The following is a 15,576-nucleotide window of genomic DNA, read 5'->3' as shown; positions in this document are numbered from 1 at the left end:
CCAATATTGCATTTCTGGCTAGTTTACGCAAACTCATCAATCTCACACACAGGTTTGATAAACAACCTGCTGGCCACATGCTGCTGTACATCTTGGTTGCGTGATGACGTGTACATCATTTGCATATTCTTTTAAAGTGATATCACAACTGCCAGCAGTAGCTGATTCAGCTCACTAGAATCTCAGCTAGTATAAATACTGGAGGTTTAGCAGATGCATGGAGTAAGTTGCATGAAGGTGACAGCTGGAGACTGAATTTAATTAAAATTATAATTGAATTAAAATTTATTGAATCCTTCTTTGTACTTTAAAAATCATTTAAGACTGAACCTGAGTGCTTTTTTTCATGAAAGTTAGTGACTAATATTTAGGTGCTATGATATAGCATTATTTCCAACAATTACTTCAAATGCAAACCAGAACACTTTTACGGTTGAAAGTTGTGGTGGCCCTTTGCATCTTGACAAGCTTGTTATTACCATGGATTCATTTAAGTGTGTCTGAAGAACCACATAGCAAATCAATGCAATCACAAAATTACAACAGCTGAGAAGGCAAAGAAACAATTTCTTTTGGACACGGAAGAAATCAGGCAAACTGGTGACCAGAATGTTAACTGAATTGAACAACGTATTATCTACTCAATCCAAGTTATACATACTAGTTTGAGTATTACCTTCACCAATGGTTCACTATTCTTTCTGAATCTGAATTACTTAATAGAATCACTGAATAGTTACAGCATGGTAGGAGGCTATTCAGTCCGTCGTGTCTGTGCTGGATCTCTGAAGGAGCAAATCACCTAGTGCCACTCCCCTGTCTTTTCCCCATAGCCTTGCAAGTTTTTTTCTTTTAAGATAATGGTCCAATTCCCTTTTGAAAGCCTCAATTGATCAGCCTGTACCACATTCCCAAGCAGTGCATTCCAGATCCTACCCACTCGCTGCATAAAAAGTTTTTTCTCATGTCACCACTGGTTCCCTTGCCTTAAATCTGTGCCCTCTGGCAGTTGATTTTTCCACCAATGGGAACAGTTTCTCCCTACCTATTCTGTCCAAATTTTTAATGCCTTTCAAATTCATGAGTACTCTGCCTGAAGGCAGATCCCTGGCTCAGACAAAAACTACTATGAAAAACGGCTCAGATTGATTTTGGGTAGCTCTGTCAAATCTTCTCTCAATCTTCTCTTCTCCAAGGAAAACAGTTCCAACTTTTCCAATCTATCTACGTAACTGAAGATACTCATCACTGGAACCATTCTCGTTAAACTTTTCTGCACTCTCTCTAATACCTTTGCATCCTTCCTAAAGTGCAGTGCCCAGAACTGGATGCAATACTCCAGTTGATGCCGAATCAGTGTTTTATACAAGTTTAACATAACTTCCTTGCTTTTGTACTCTATGCTCCTATTCTTAAAACTCAGGATGGAGTATGCTGTATTAACTGTGCTCTCAACCTGTCCCTCCAACTTCAATGATTTATGTACGTATACACCCAGATCTGTCTGCTCCTGCACCCCATTTAGAATTGCACCCTTTATTTTCTATTGTGTCTCTGCATGATTCCTACCAAAATGAATCACTTCATGCTTCACTGCATTAAATCTGCCTCTTGTCTGCCCATTCCACCAACCTTTGGCCTTTTGAAATTCTACATCATCCTCTTCATTTCAAGTTTTGCATCATCTGAAAATTTTGAAATTGTGCTCTGTGCACTAGGTCACTAATATATATCAGAAAGATTGGGGGTCCTAACACCAATTCTTGGGGAGCTCCACTAAAAGCCTGCCTCCAGTCCGAAAAACAACTGTTCACCACTACTCTGTGTTTCCTGTCAATGAGCCAATTTTTGTATCCCTGTTGTTACTGTCTCTTTTATTCCATAAGCTCTAATTTTGTTCACAAGTCTTTTGTATGGCACTTTATCAAATGCTTTTTGGAAGTCCATTTACAACACATCAACAGCGTTACCCTCATCAACCCTCTCTGTTAACTGATCAAAAAATTCAAGCAAGTTAGTTAAACATGATTTTCCCTTAATAAATTAGTGCTGGCTTTCCTTAATTAATCCATATTTGCCCAAGTGAGTGCTAATTTTGCCCCTGATTGTCGTTTCTAAATGCTTCCCCCACCACCGAAGTTAAACTGACTAACCTATACATGCTGGGCTTTTCTTTACATCCTTTTGAACACTGGTATAACATTTGCAATTCTCCAGTGCTCTGCCATCCCTCCAGAATCTAAGGAAAATGAGAAAATTATGGCCAGTACCTCTATAATTTCCATTCTCACTTCTTTCAACCTTGGATGCATCTTGTCCAGTCCTGATGCCTTATCAACTTTAAGTTACTTACTGCAGAATGCAATGCATTCGTTTGCTGAAAACGCTTAAGTTTTAGGTTTCTGGAAATAGTGCAGACAGAATGGTTTGGTGTCAAGTTCGCCATATAAAAGTTAAATATGAAAACTGTAAAGCCAAAATGCATGGTGACATTTCTAACAGGATCCTAAAATGCACAGCTCCAAGTAGCACTGTACGGCAAAGGGCACTTCTGAATTCATTTTTACTGTGCTCTTTTATAGGATATATTAACCTCAATAAAAACAAGGAGTACTTACACTATAGGATCCAAACATCATAGTGAAAGTAGGCTATCAGTTTTAATTTGACATTGCACATTTCTATTCATTTAGCTGATACATTACCAGTAGCATTTGTCATTGTTCTCCAGTAGTTTATCCACCATATGTTCCACTCGCACAAACCAACTTGGAACAGCTTTATAAATAAGCGGGGTGTCTGACCTGTGGAGAGACGGTAACCTGTGAAATTGCTGGAAGCATTTATAGCAAGAGATACACAATACACAAAGTTATATATGTACAATGGCTTTAAGCTCAAGGCAATGGCTACTTACAGTTCCATGTGCATCATTCCCCAATGCCTCATCCAAATAGGGATATTTTAGGTGTGAATTTCAACAGGCTGTTCAATCATAGGGAACATCACAGCGAGCCCAATTCTATTCTCACCAATCATACTTTACAGCCTGAGCCACCGGATAGCCAACTTAATTGATTTTGCCTTCCCCAGCCCAGGGCTACAAAGTCAGTTGTAGCTGGATATTAATGAGATCTGTTAACTCAGTTGCAAGCCAGGAATCTTATTACTTATTGCCTTAACTATTTCAGTCATTGAAAGAAACCCTTTTCCCACCCACCATACTTCTCTCTTCCTCACAAGTACATACCAACCCTTAAAACTGCAATTAACTTCCTGCTCAGTTTTTGGTTCATTTCAGGAAAGCAATGGTATACCAGATACTGCCATCCTCCTTTTTATTATTTATCTATCACCATTCTCCAAAAGAGGCTAATTCAGAATTTAGAGACCCTGTCTTCCATTCACTTACGCCATCACTGAGTAATGAAAACATTGCAAGTTCCCATTTGAATTGCAGTTCTCTAATTGAACAACTTCTAATGCTAAAAGGTTACCATTAATGGACTGAGGAAATGCCTATATTGTTTCTTGCACTCTTGAACTGTCAACTTTTTATGTCACTGTTCAAGATCCATCTCCGTTCACATGAAAACTTTTAAAAGGACAATATAGACAGAACGGCTGATCTGGCCGGCATGCATTATGTGACCAAAAACAAAGCAACAAAGACTGAATAATTACACCAAATACATTAAGTCAGCCCCATATTTTTGATGGGCAGAAGGGGGAGCCAGTAAAGCCAGCAGCAGTTCATAACAGGCATTAAAAAACTGGGTATCCACTGTTGTTCAAACTACAAATCGCAGCCATGTGTGAGGGTGCTATTGTAAACAGATTTTTCTGTTTTTACTTAAAATAGTGGGGTTGAGATGGAGGCATGTCAGTAATGCTACATGCTAAATGAACAGCACATCCATTTAAACATTGAAAATTTAAGTAACCAGGAATTACCCTAGGAATTATACCACAGGCATTATCCCACTGACCTAGATGATTAGTGGGAAAGAGTTTCCTGAAGTGTTCATGTCTACAGCATGGGGTTCATTTTACACAGTAAAAGCTCCCAAAAATTCTAAACATGTACATTGCTCACATCGTGCCATAACTTCCTGAGTCTTTTAATCCACTTTGTTAATACTTCACCAAAATACTACAAAACAAATCATAGCCGCATCTTCTAAACCACCCCCCCCCCCCACCAAGTTTTAGTCAATGAGAATCACAAATCACAAAGATCCTAGATACCAGATTTCTCACAACAGCCACTTAGATGGAGGAATAATGGTACAGATGAAATATATCAGTTCAAAATAGTTGATTGTGACAAAATAAAATCACTGCTTCTTAACCAAAATTCAGCAAAAGATTGTAATTGCATGGTAAATTTAATGAGTGTTGTCTGTATGGTGCAGGGTATGGACCTGCCCCCACGTATCATTGATGAGTGGCAGCATGGGATAAAAATTCACTTTGGTTCATTTTTGGACCCAAAAGATTGGAATGTTCACAAGAAGCCGGAATCCCCGGATCATTTGAGCCTCATCTAAGTGGGCATCGGTCTCTGGACCAATTTGAGCCTGTTGTGATACCAGCACTAACCCTAAAGCTGCTTGGCAGGAAAACAGGGAGGGGCTAGATCATAAAGAAAGACAGCTTACCTTAACATTGCTGGCTTCTTGCAAATCCCTTTAAAGGAACAGTGGTTGGTTGCCAAAGGAACTAGAAAAACTGAGCACACCTGGCACAGGCACTACTCAATTTCCAGAAAATTTCAGATAGGGTCCTTAAAAGATCTGTCAGGCCCTTATGCAAAGAGTCCAACTCTTACATACGCAGGATTCTAAATATTGCCTAAGCCAATATAGTACAGAACACAATTCTTGTGTCCTCGGGAAGTGGGACCTTTTTGACACCATTTCACATCGAGAAATGGGTGAAACAAGATCCAATTTCATCCATTATTTTAATTTGATACTTTTCAAGTAATTCAAATAACTAATCTCAGCTAAATAAATCTATAACATACAATGTTATTGCAAACTGAATGCAGCAGCTGAGTATATCCATAACTCAACAGTTTTCTGCAAGTGAAAGGATTTGAAATTCAGAATTGAGTGTCTCAGGTCACGCTAATATTGATTTGCTTAATTGTGTAGCTCGGTTATGTTGTTGACTGCACTGCTTCCAAGGTTCTTGATTGGCCATTACGTTTATGTTGGATCCAGTGCCCTTGTTTATTGGGGCTAAAGGATCTGGGTTGCACGCTTGTATCGGGGTGACAGAATTGGTACCAAGACAGAAAAGATCAGTAGGCCATTCTTAGAAGAAACACATTTTGTTTATTTACAAAAGGAACTCAGCAGCTACACTTGTGTGCTTACAGCTCAAAACTCTGCCTTTACTCTTCAGACTCTAACTCAAGACTACTGACTACAGAGGTAGCCCATGCCACTCTGCTATTGGGTATCATGATCATGTGATCTTACATTACAACATCTGTCTTAAAGGTACGTTACACATCAGATGACTACAGTTTGCTGCAGTATATTCAAATTACTTTTCCAATAAATTGTGAAGTTATTTCACAATGGGAAGATTGGAGCACAAAATTCTGTAATTTAAGGCACAAGTCACAGATTGCACCACTTCAGAAAATTGTGTGTTACTATTTTTAATTATTCACTCTTCTGTAGCACTCTACAAGAGGAGAAAAGACCAAGGCCTGAATTTTTCACCCGTCGGGCGCGGGCGATCGGCGAGCCCAGATGCAGACGGGAAACAGGCCCCCAGCCGCAATTTCATGCTGGCTGGCCAATTAATGGTCAGCCAGCATGAAACGCACGCTGAGAAAGGCTCAGCACTGCTGGTGGGGGCAGGAAGAGGGCAGGCCCCAACATCTGGTGAGCACTTCCACTGAGCTCCCTGAAGACAGACAGCTGCTGACCTCCATAGAATAAAGGAAACAACAAAAATGCTGCAAAATATGTCCATACGCTACAATCAAGCACCTGAAAACATACCTCATAAAAAAAGTGCCCAAATATCGCTTTTTATTTTATTTCCCCATGAAGATTTCATCCCGCCCTGGATCGAGGTTCGAGCAAAAATATAAAGGCCGACTGGCCCATCCACCAAATGGAAAAATGGACAGGTCAGGAGAAAATGGTTTCAATTGGCTCCCTAATGGACTTAATTGCCCACTTAATTGTCAGCGGACCCACTTCCAACTGCCATGCGCGCCCACCATGGGCGCTTTTCTCAGCGTGCGTTTCATGCTGGCTGACCATTAATTGGCCAGCCAGCATGAAATTGCGGCTGGGGGCCTGTTTCCCGTCTGCATCTGGGCTCGCCGATCGCCCGCGCCCGACGGGTGAAAAATTCAGGCCTTGGTCTTTTCTCCTCTTGTACAGTGCTACAGAAGAGTGAATAATTAAGTGAATAATTAAGTGAATAATTAAGATATCGCGCGAGTGCGCAATGATGCCAGGATGATTGTCCAATGTCTTCACATGCTATTTCGCGGCAGGACGGGGTTGGGATGTAAAATTCTGTCCCAAGTGTTATCTTCAGTCGAAACAGTGTTAGGGACTAGGGATAATCATTCGATGTAACTCAATCAAAAAGTCACACAATCTGTCTTTCAAAATATACCAGCATAGTAAAAGCAACCTGAAGGTAGTCAAATGTTCTGCTTCTATTTCATGCCCAAAAAAGATTACTTTGTTAGGTGAGCCATATGCAGGTCATATTTTCATCCCATACCAGCACTAGGTCAATCTTGATCAAATTACATCCATCTAAGTGACTCTCGGATGACAACTTGCAATTGTTCCCTTGTCAATATAAAATGCTATTTGACAACTGATTAAATAAAACGTTACAAAACTTCTGTAAAGATAGTTTAATATTTAAATTTCTTGGTAAACTTAAGAGTAAAAATAGTTAATGATTTGATGATTTTTCTTCCTTTCCAATTCCTTGGTCGATAAGAATTAGTTTACTATCTCTACATATTATGGAATACAAAACTGAAACTGGAGTAGTATGATAAAATATAACATGTAAAATAAAATTGCTGTTTCTCCACCCAAAACCCCCACAACACCCATTACATTTTCTTTCTCTTTGGGTTTTTTTTAATTCACTTTTAGCTTCAAAGTAATTTTTTATAACTGAAGCTTAAACTGCCACTGTAAGGCACTTGTCCAATTAATCACTGAAGCAATGTAAAAGCAATTTTCAAGAGCTTCTAGGGCAATCCCACGCAAGCTTACATGATGCCACTTCCCAAGGAGCATTAAAGGTTTATACCCATTACTAAAAGGACAAGGATCTGCTTGCCAAAAGTAAACATGAACCAGATAAAAATACTTAATGATTTATTAAAAAGAAATGTTGGTACACTTGTATAATTGGATCAGGACCAAAAATACTTTTAACAAGGCCAAAAATTGTCAAAGTTGTCATAAACAAAATTAAAAACAGAAAATGCTGTAAATACTCAACAGGTCTGACAGCATCTGTGCAGAGAGAAAAAGAGTTAACAAGTTTAACCTATTCAAGCCTATCCACTTGCACAAGAGTTAAAATCAGGCTCAATGTTTCAGGTTGATGAACTTTCGTCACAAAGGGTAACAAAAGGTCACAGGCCTGAAGCGTGGACTCTGCTCCTCTCTCCACAGGTATTTCCTGACCTGCTGAATATTTCCAGCATTTTCTTCTTTTATTTCAGATTTCCAGCATTCACAGTACTTTGCTTTTGTTAAAAACAAATCTAGAACAAAAAAGGTCAATTTGGAGTGAAACCAGGAAGTATGTGTTCCCTGGGCAAAAGAAGAGTGGAAATATGGAGCACTCTCCCCAAAAAGATTGTGAACGCTGGGCCAAATTAAATTTTTTAAAATTAGATTATTAGGTTTTTGTCCCCACCACAAACTTCATTCCTTAACCACCAATTCCATCACCTTCTATGACCACTGAGTGTGTAATATACGATTCACAACCTTGGCATACTATTTGACCGTGACCTTCCAATGCCATACGATCTCCAGCACCAAGACGGCCTATTTCTGTCTCCATAACATCACCCAACTCTGACCCTGCCTCTAGTGTCAACAGGAAGCTAGGATTTTTCTTTTTAATTATTGTGGGTTGCAGCTCTGTTCACCTTCCTTCCCTTCTAAGACCTAAATGAGGATTGCTGCCGCCATTGTAATCAGCCCAAACTGGTCCAGAGCTGCCTCAGGAGCCCAAAGTGGCTACATCTCACCTAAGGAAGCCCATCACTGAACTCTGAATGGGCCTCAAGCCTTTGGCATGGGCTATGCCAAAGGCAGACCTTCACCAATGGCATTTGCGGGCATTTCAGGATGCTTAATTCGTGCACATAATGTACATTAAATCTAACATACACTGATGAAGTGTTTCAAATCGGTTTTAGAATTAAAAACACTAAGAAAGAGCAGTTATTTTATCTGAATCAATTATTTTACTCATGAATTTAAATATATTCACCTTTGCTATTATCTTTCAGTCTAAATATCTGTGACAAGGGTACTGTAAGTCCAGAAAATTCACATCAGCCATTGACTCAACTGCAGAATAAAGTTACGATGATCAGCTTGACACGCTTTTGGTGAGAAATACCCAGATACTTAATTTCACATCATAGACTTCTAATCAGGGCCGTTCTTGAGGGGTCAGATTTTGCTAAGTTGACATTTATGCCTCAGAGCTGTACATAATCTGGAGTTTAATTCTTCTGTGTTGCCTTAGCTGATTTTAGCTTAGGCAAACATATGAATGCTGCAATCAGCTGCAACAATTTTTCAGTTTCAGATAGAAAATTGCACTTCTGATTCTGGAGAACAAAATTAGAGGTTGAGTAAGAAAAATCTTGTTTTTTGGTTCAAAGGAATCTGGACCAAAAGAAAAGTAGTCAGAAATTATTTCTGGTCTTAGGTGATTTAGGTTACACAAACCAGCACAGCCACAATGGGCTGAGTGGCATCTTTCTGTGTTGTAACTTTTCAATGGTTCTAAATCACCCCGCGAAAACTTTTTTAAACACACTGTGATTACAACATGAGAAATAGGAGCAGGAGAAGACCATTTAGTCTGCTTCATCATTCAATATGATCATGGCTGATGTTGGGCTTCAAATCCACTTTCCCAGCCGCTCCCCACATCCCTCGATTCACTGAGACATCAAAAATCCATCTATCTCAGCCTTGACTATATTCAATGATGGCGCACTCACAACCTTCTGGGGTAAACAATTTAGATTCACAACCCTTTAAGTAAAGAAATTTCTTCTCATCTCATTCCTAAATGATTGGCCCCTTAACCTGTGCCCCCTAGTTTCTAATTCCCTTGGAACAATGCCTCAGTAACTATCCTGTCAAGCCCCTTCATAATCTTGAATGTTTCAATGAAACATTCTCATTCTTCTAAACTCCAGAGAATATAGACCAATTCTATAGCTTCTCATCATAGGGCAACCCTCTCATCCCAGGGACCAATCTAGCGAAGTTTTGTTGTACTGCTTCCAAAGCCATTATACCCTTCCTTAAATATGGAGACCAAACCTGCACACAGTATTCCAGGTGTGGTCTCACTAAAGCACTGTGCAATTGGAGCAAGACTGATTTATTCTTGTACTCCAATCCCCTTGCAATAAAGGCCAACATGCCATTTGGTTTCCTAATTGCTTGCTATACCTGCATGCTAACTTTCTGCATTCCTTGCACAAGTCCCTCTGAACATCAACATTTACAAGTTTCACTCCTTTCAAAAACTATTCTGCTTTTCTATACTTATGAGCAAAGTGATTAACCTCACACTTCCCCACATTATATTCCATCTGCCACCTTGTTGACCACTCACTTAAGCTGTCTTTATCTCTTCTGTATCCTCACAGCTTGCATTCCCACCTAGCTTTGTATTGCCTGGAAACTTAGATACCTTACTCTGTCTCTTTGTCTAAGTCATTAATATAGATTGTAACTAACTTACGGCACTCCACTATTCATAGCCTGCCAACTGAAAATGCCCCATTTTTCCCTACTTTCTGCTTCCTGTCCATTAACCAATCCTCTTTCCATGCTAACATATCAACCACAACTCCATGAGCCCTTATGTTGTGTATTAACCTTTTGTGTGATGCCTTACCAAATACTTTTTTAGAAATCCAAGTATAATGCATCTACCGGCTCCCTTTTATCTACCCAACTAGTTAAATGCTCAAAAATTCTACTGAATAAGTCAAAAAGGATTTCCCTTGCAAAAAAACATTTTGACTTGTCCGAATGTACTATGATTTCTTCAGTGCATTGTTAAGACTTCCTTAATAATAGATACCAGCACTTTCCTTTCACATCCATTTTCTCTCTCCCTTTCTGGAATAGCATTGTTACATTAGCTAATTTCCAATGTGCAGGGATTGTTCCAGAACTTAAGGAATTTTGGAAAATGATTACCAGCACATCCACCATCTCTGCCACTATCTACTACTTTTTCTGTGCTGATACTAATTTCCTCATTTTTATTAGGCCCAGGTAATCCTCTATTTCTGGTATGTAACTTGTGTCTTCCAACGTGAAGACAACGTATTTATTCAATGTCTTGGCCATTTCCTCATTCCCCAGGATAATTTCTCATGGCTCTGCTTCTAAAGGACCAACATTTAGTTTTGCTACTCTCTTGCTTTTTATATATTTGTAAAAACTCACAATCTGTTTTATACCCCTGGCTAGATTACTCTTATTCCACTTTTGTCCTTTTGTATCAACCTTTTAGTGGCCCTTTGTTTGTTTCTAAAATATTCCTAATCCTCAGTCTTATTACTATTCTTTGCAACATTACAAGTCTCTTCTTTTCATTTAAAAATATCCCTAACATCCTTAGTAAGCCACGGATAGATTTTTCACGCTGAGTTTTTGTTTTGTAATGCAATGTATTTTTGAACATTTTGAATTGTTTCTTTAAATGTTTCCTATTGTTTATTTGCTGCCATAATTTTTAGTCTATTTACCCAAACAACCTTAGCCAGCTCTCCCCTCATACCTATGTAATCAACTTTGTTTAAGTTTAAGAGGGAATATATCATTTTCACACTTAATGTGAAATTCAATTGTATTATGATCCCTATTTCCCAGGAGATGTTTCATTGTGACATTACTAATTGACCCTGCCTCTATTAGATTGGAGATAGCTTTATCCCTAATTGGTTCCACAACAGAGCACTCTAGTAAACTGTCATGAAAGTATTCTACAAACTCAAATTCCAAGCCACCTTTGCCAATTTGACTGGTTCATGCTATATGAAGATTGAAGTCCCCCACAACTATTACATTGCCTTTGTCACAAGCTCCAATAATTTCTTCTTTAATGCTCCATCCAACAGTATAACTGTTTAGAAAAGTAGATTAGGGGGCCTATAAATTTCTCTCACCAGTGTTTTCTGACCCTTATTATTCTTAAACTCCACCCATACTTATTCTACTTGCTGATTTTCTGAGCCAAGAACCTTTCTCACCAATGTACTTATGTCATCATTTATTATTAAGGCTGCCTCACCTACTTTTCCATTCTGCCTGTCTTTCTGAAATGTTGTGTACCCTGGAATATTTATTTCCCAACCTTGGTCACCTTGTAACCATGTCACTGTAATAAAATTTAGCAATTATCTCTACTTGTACTACTTGTTCATCTATCTTATTGTGAATGATCTGCGCATTCAGATAAAGGGACTTTAGTTTTATTTATTCACTGCTATTCCCTGCAGGAACTTACTCTCTGATGCACTAGTACCATTAAATTCTCTGCCACTTCCTCACCCATGCAGCTTGTTTTTACCCATTTTGATGGATTTTTCTATTGCCTCAACTTTTATCTTTGGATTTATAAATCTCCCTTCACCTGAACCCTCTATCCCTCTGTTACTTTAAGCCATGTTTCCCTACCAAGACCATATTTGCTGGTGCACTCTCATGTTTGCACACTCTGTCCCATCCTGTCACACTCTGGTTACTATTACCTGTATCGCAACCCTGCACTATTGCCTTGTCCTTTCTCTTAGCTTTCCAAATCTCTCCTCACATGAATCCCCCCAACACTTTAAAACCTTCTCTACAGCCCTAGTTACATGACTAGTCAGGACATTGGTTCCAGGATGATTCAGGTGAAAACCATTGAAATGATACAACTCCCCCTTTTGCCAATACTGGTGCCAGTGCCCCAGGAACTGAAACCCATTTCTCCCACACCAATATTAGTAAACAAGATTTCAAATTGCATTCTTAAAGATTTAGGTAGCTCTTGATAACTTAATGGCCATTTTTATATTGATCAATGTGCGTAATCAAAGATAGCCCATAAATGTCTTTTATGTGACTGGATGCTGGCATGCAAAATTCTAAATAATTTCCTCTGAAAACATCTGAAGACCTCTCACATTTTTCATGGTTCTTACCTCCAACAAAATGGATAATTGTGCTTGTAGGTGCTGCTGTGTACCAGTCGCCCCTTGTCTTTTAGATATTTAAGGATATGTTTGTCTGCATCCTGAAAGCATAAAATAAGAATTCATGAAACTGCATATGTCTATGACTGCTATTACATTAAACCTCAAACTTAAGAGATGTTACTACAGCAAGGCTTAATTCCATTAGATATCTGGCTAGTTCTTATACACAAACTTGAACAGAAAAAGGTACAATTCATTTTACAAGCTAACAATTTCACATATTCCTTATATACTGAATGAATTGAAGGTAAAACCACTTCAGAACTTACACTGTATTAAGCACGATAAACCATTAAGTTTTAACTCAAATCTCTGGAAAGTAACATAACATTTTTATATGGCTAAACAGCAATATCATGAAGACTTAACATCCCCCTTGTCTATTCAATCATCCTTCTGCAACCGGAACAGAACAACCATCCACTAACCTTCACATACAGTCCAGCAAAGTCCTTCACTTCAGCTGTGAAGCAGCCAGATGCATCTACAGGGCATACTGGTGTTGAATCTTTCTGGATTATGCCATAATCCACACAAACGCGGAAATCATCCTACAGGGTGAAAGTGAATTAAGCTTCATCAGGAAAATTTGGTCCACCCAAGATAAAGACATTATTTTTTGCCACAGTAAATTATTTCATTTATTTTTCTTAAAACTATTTTCCTTTTATCTCTGGGAATGACAAGTCAATAAGGAATGCTTATGGTTCAAGCATCAATGCTTGAGGAACTCCTAAAAATGATCAATTTTTTAAAAAAATCCCTTAGTTGAGAAGCATCTATTGCAATGTAACTTGAATGCTCAAAATAGTTCTTGGAGAAGACACAATTTTCAGAATTTGCTGCTAGTTTGGACAAGAAGGTTTCCTGAATCTAAAATGATTTACATTGATTTACAAACAACATAGATAAAAACAAAAAAACTGCGGATGCTGGAAATCCAAAACAAAAACAGAATTACCTGGAAAAACTCAGCAGGTCTGGCAGCATCGGCGGAGAAGAAAAGAGTTGACGTTTCGAGTCCTCATGACCCTTCGACAGAACTAGTTCTGTCGAAGGGTCATGAGGACTCGAAACGTCAACTCTTTTCTTCTCCGCCGATGCTGCCAGACCTGCTGAGTTTTTCCAGGTAATTCTGTTTTTGTTTTACATTGATTTACAGTTTTTTCAAATGTTTAATTTTGTTATCCAAGTCAATGCTTTTATTTCTACCCGTGCTTCTATGAAAAAAAGACCAAAAATACCTTGGAATGCAAAGGAACCTAAAAACCTTAAATTTGGGAAGCCAAAACAAATTTTAACAAAAATTAATAATTTATAAATTCATCACGAGACTGAAATGATTCAGCTCCTAAGTTACAAACATCAAGTGCAACAATTGGCATTGGTCGCTGTTCCTATTTGCTCTCTCTGCTCCTTTAGTAGCCATTTCATTACTAGCCATCCCAATGTAATCAACATATCTCATTGAACCAGCATCTGTAATCTGTCCAAGAGTCTATCCCAGGTCCCCTTTTCTTCTCCCAAGTTGGTTGTTGATGTGATTCACCAGCAGAGGGCCAGCCTCCACATGTATGCCTAAGACATCCAAAAATACAGGGACACAACAACCATGCAACTCAATTGGCCATGATTCAAAACTTCAAATTGTGCCCTCATGCTAAGTCTGGAGAGGCAGAACATTGCTATTCTGTTTGACCCCAGCTGAACTTCAAATCTTCTACATTCAGTCAATTACCAAGTCTGTTTTTCTGCCACAACTGGAACACAAACTTCACCTCTCCCCCTCTACTGCTGAAACATCAAAGCAAGTTTTCATGGTCTCATTCAACAACAATTGCAACTCAGCACTCCGGACCTCCCAACTTATTCAGAACACCAGAGCATGTGTTCCAATGTGCCAAACAAAAATCATCCCTGTCCTTGCAAATTTCCACTTCTGTCCTTTGCCTCACCAAAATAAGTAAAAAATTCTTATGTTAATATTTCAGGTTATTGACTCTTCATCAGTTCTGATGAAGGCTCATCGACCAGAAACATTAACTATGTTTCTCTTTGAGATACAGCCTGACCTGATGAGTATTTCTATAATTTTCTGTTTTTATTTCAGACTTCCAGCATCTGCCGTGGTACATTTTTGTAAAAGATTCTTAACCCCGTTTTAAAAAAAAAATCACTCCTCAGCTTTACTTCACCCAGCTTAATGATTTCCTGAACAAAAACAGAATTACCTGGAAAGACTCAGCAGGTCTGGCTGCATCGGCGGAGAAGAAAAGAGTTGACGTTTCGAGTCCTCATGACCCTTCAACAGAACTACAGGGTCATGAGGACTCGAAACGTCAACTATTTCCTTCTCCGCCGATGCTGCCAGACCTGCTGAGTTTTTCCAGCTAATTCTGTTTTTGTTTTGGATTTCCAGCATCCGCAGTTTTTTGTTTTTATCTGAATGATTTCCTGCCTCGTCCCATTTTAAAATCCAGATTACTGCTAACTCTCTGCTCTATCAATTACTCTCTAGCAACTACACCCAGTCTTGAGGTCTTTCTCTCAGCCTTTTAAGGAATGTTCTGACAACCCGACTTTGATTCATGTCCTTGCAGTTCACCATAAAGCTCTTCCTATTAATGTTGGAATTGTGCTGCAATAAAGTTCATGGTTTAAGTTGGTAATCAAGAGCAGCTCTCTCCAATTGGGGAAGTATTAAGGCTTTATTACAAGATTATAAAAATGTGTTCACACTGGGTGTTGGGGGGAATTGAAGAGTCTGTATCTTTTACTTTGCAAGCTTGGAAATAAATCTGTTTTAAGGCGCAGACTGGCTTCAGATTCATTCTTTCATCAACATACAAATATTGATATTAACACTTCCCTCCTTGTTCAGAGTTCATCTTTTATTCACTCAAGTTTAATGGTGTGATTAACAGTGAAGGGTATAGTGGGATCTAAGTTGTGTACTGTATCCTACAAGATCAAATGTTTACATGAAACACAATGATTATACATAATTTGTTATTCAAAAGGGATTACAATTAGGACATTAAAAAACT

General features: G+C 38.7%; 1 protein-coding gene across 6 annotated transcripts in view; it reads right to left on the bottom strand.

Annotated features, from left to right (window-relative positions):
* iars1 (isoleucyl-tRNA synthetase 1) overlaps window positions 1-15,576 on the bottom strand; it is a 188,795-nt gene that overhangs the window by 128,868 nt on the left and 44,351 nt on the right. For all 6 annotated transcript variants that reach the window (XM_041191113.1, XM_041191110.1, XM_041191109.1 and 3 more), the window contains 3 exons: window positions 12,958-13,080; window positions 12,476-12,567; window positions 2,706-2,804 (listed from right to left, as the gene is read on the bottom strand). In XM_041191113.1, the coding sequence (XP_041047047.1) occupies window positions 2,706-2,804; window positions 12,476-12,567; window positions 12,958-13,080 (314 nt within the window). The remainder of the gene's footprint in view (window positions 1-2,705; window positions 2,805-12,475; window positions 12,568-12,957; window positions 13,081-15,576) is intronic.

Source organism: Carcharodon carcharias, chromosome 7 (assembly GCF_017639515.1).
Source record: "Carcharodon carcharias isolate sCarCar2 chromosome 7, sCarCar2.pri, whole genome shotgun sequence".
In the NCBI taxonomy this organism is placed as follows: Eukaryota; Metazoa; Chordata; class Chondrichthyes; order Lamniformes; family Lamnidae; genus Carcharodon; species Carcharodon carcharias.
This window is presented reverse-complemented; position numbering and strand designations above follow the sequence as displayed.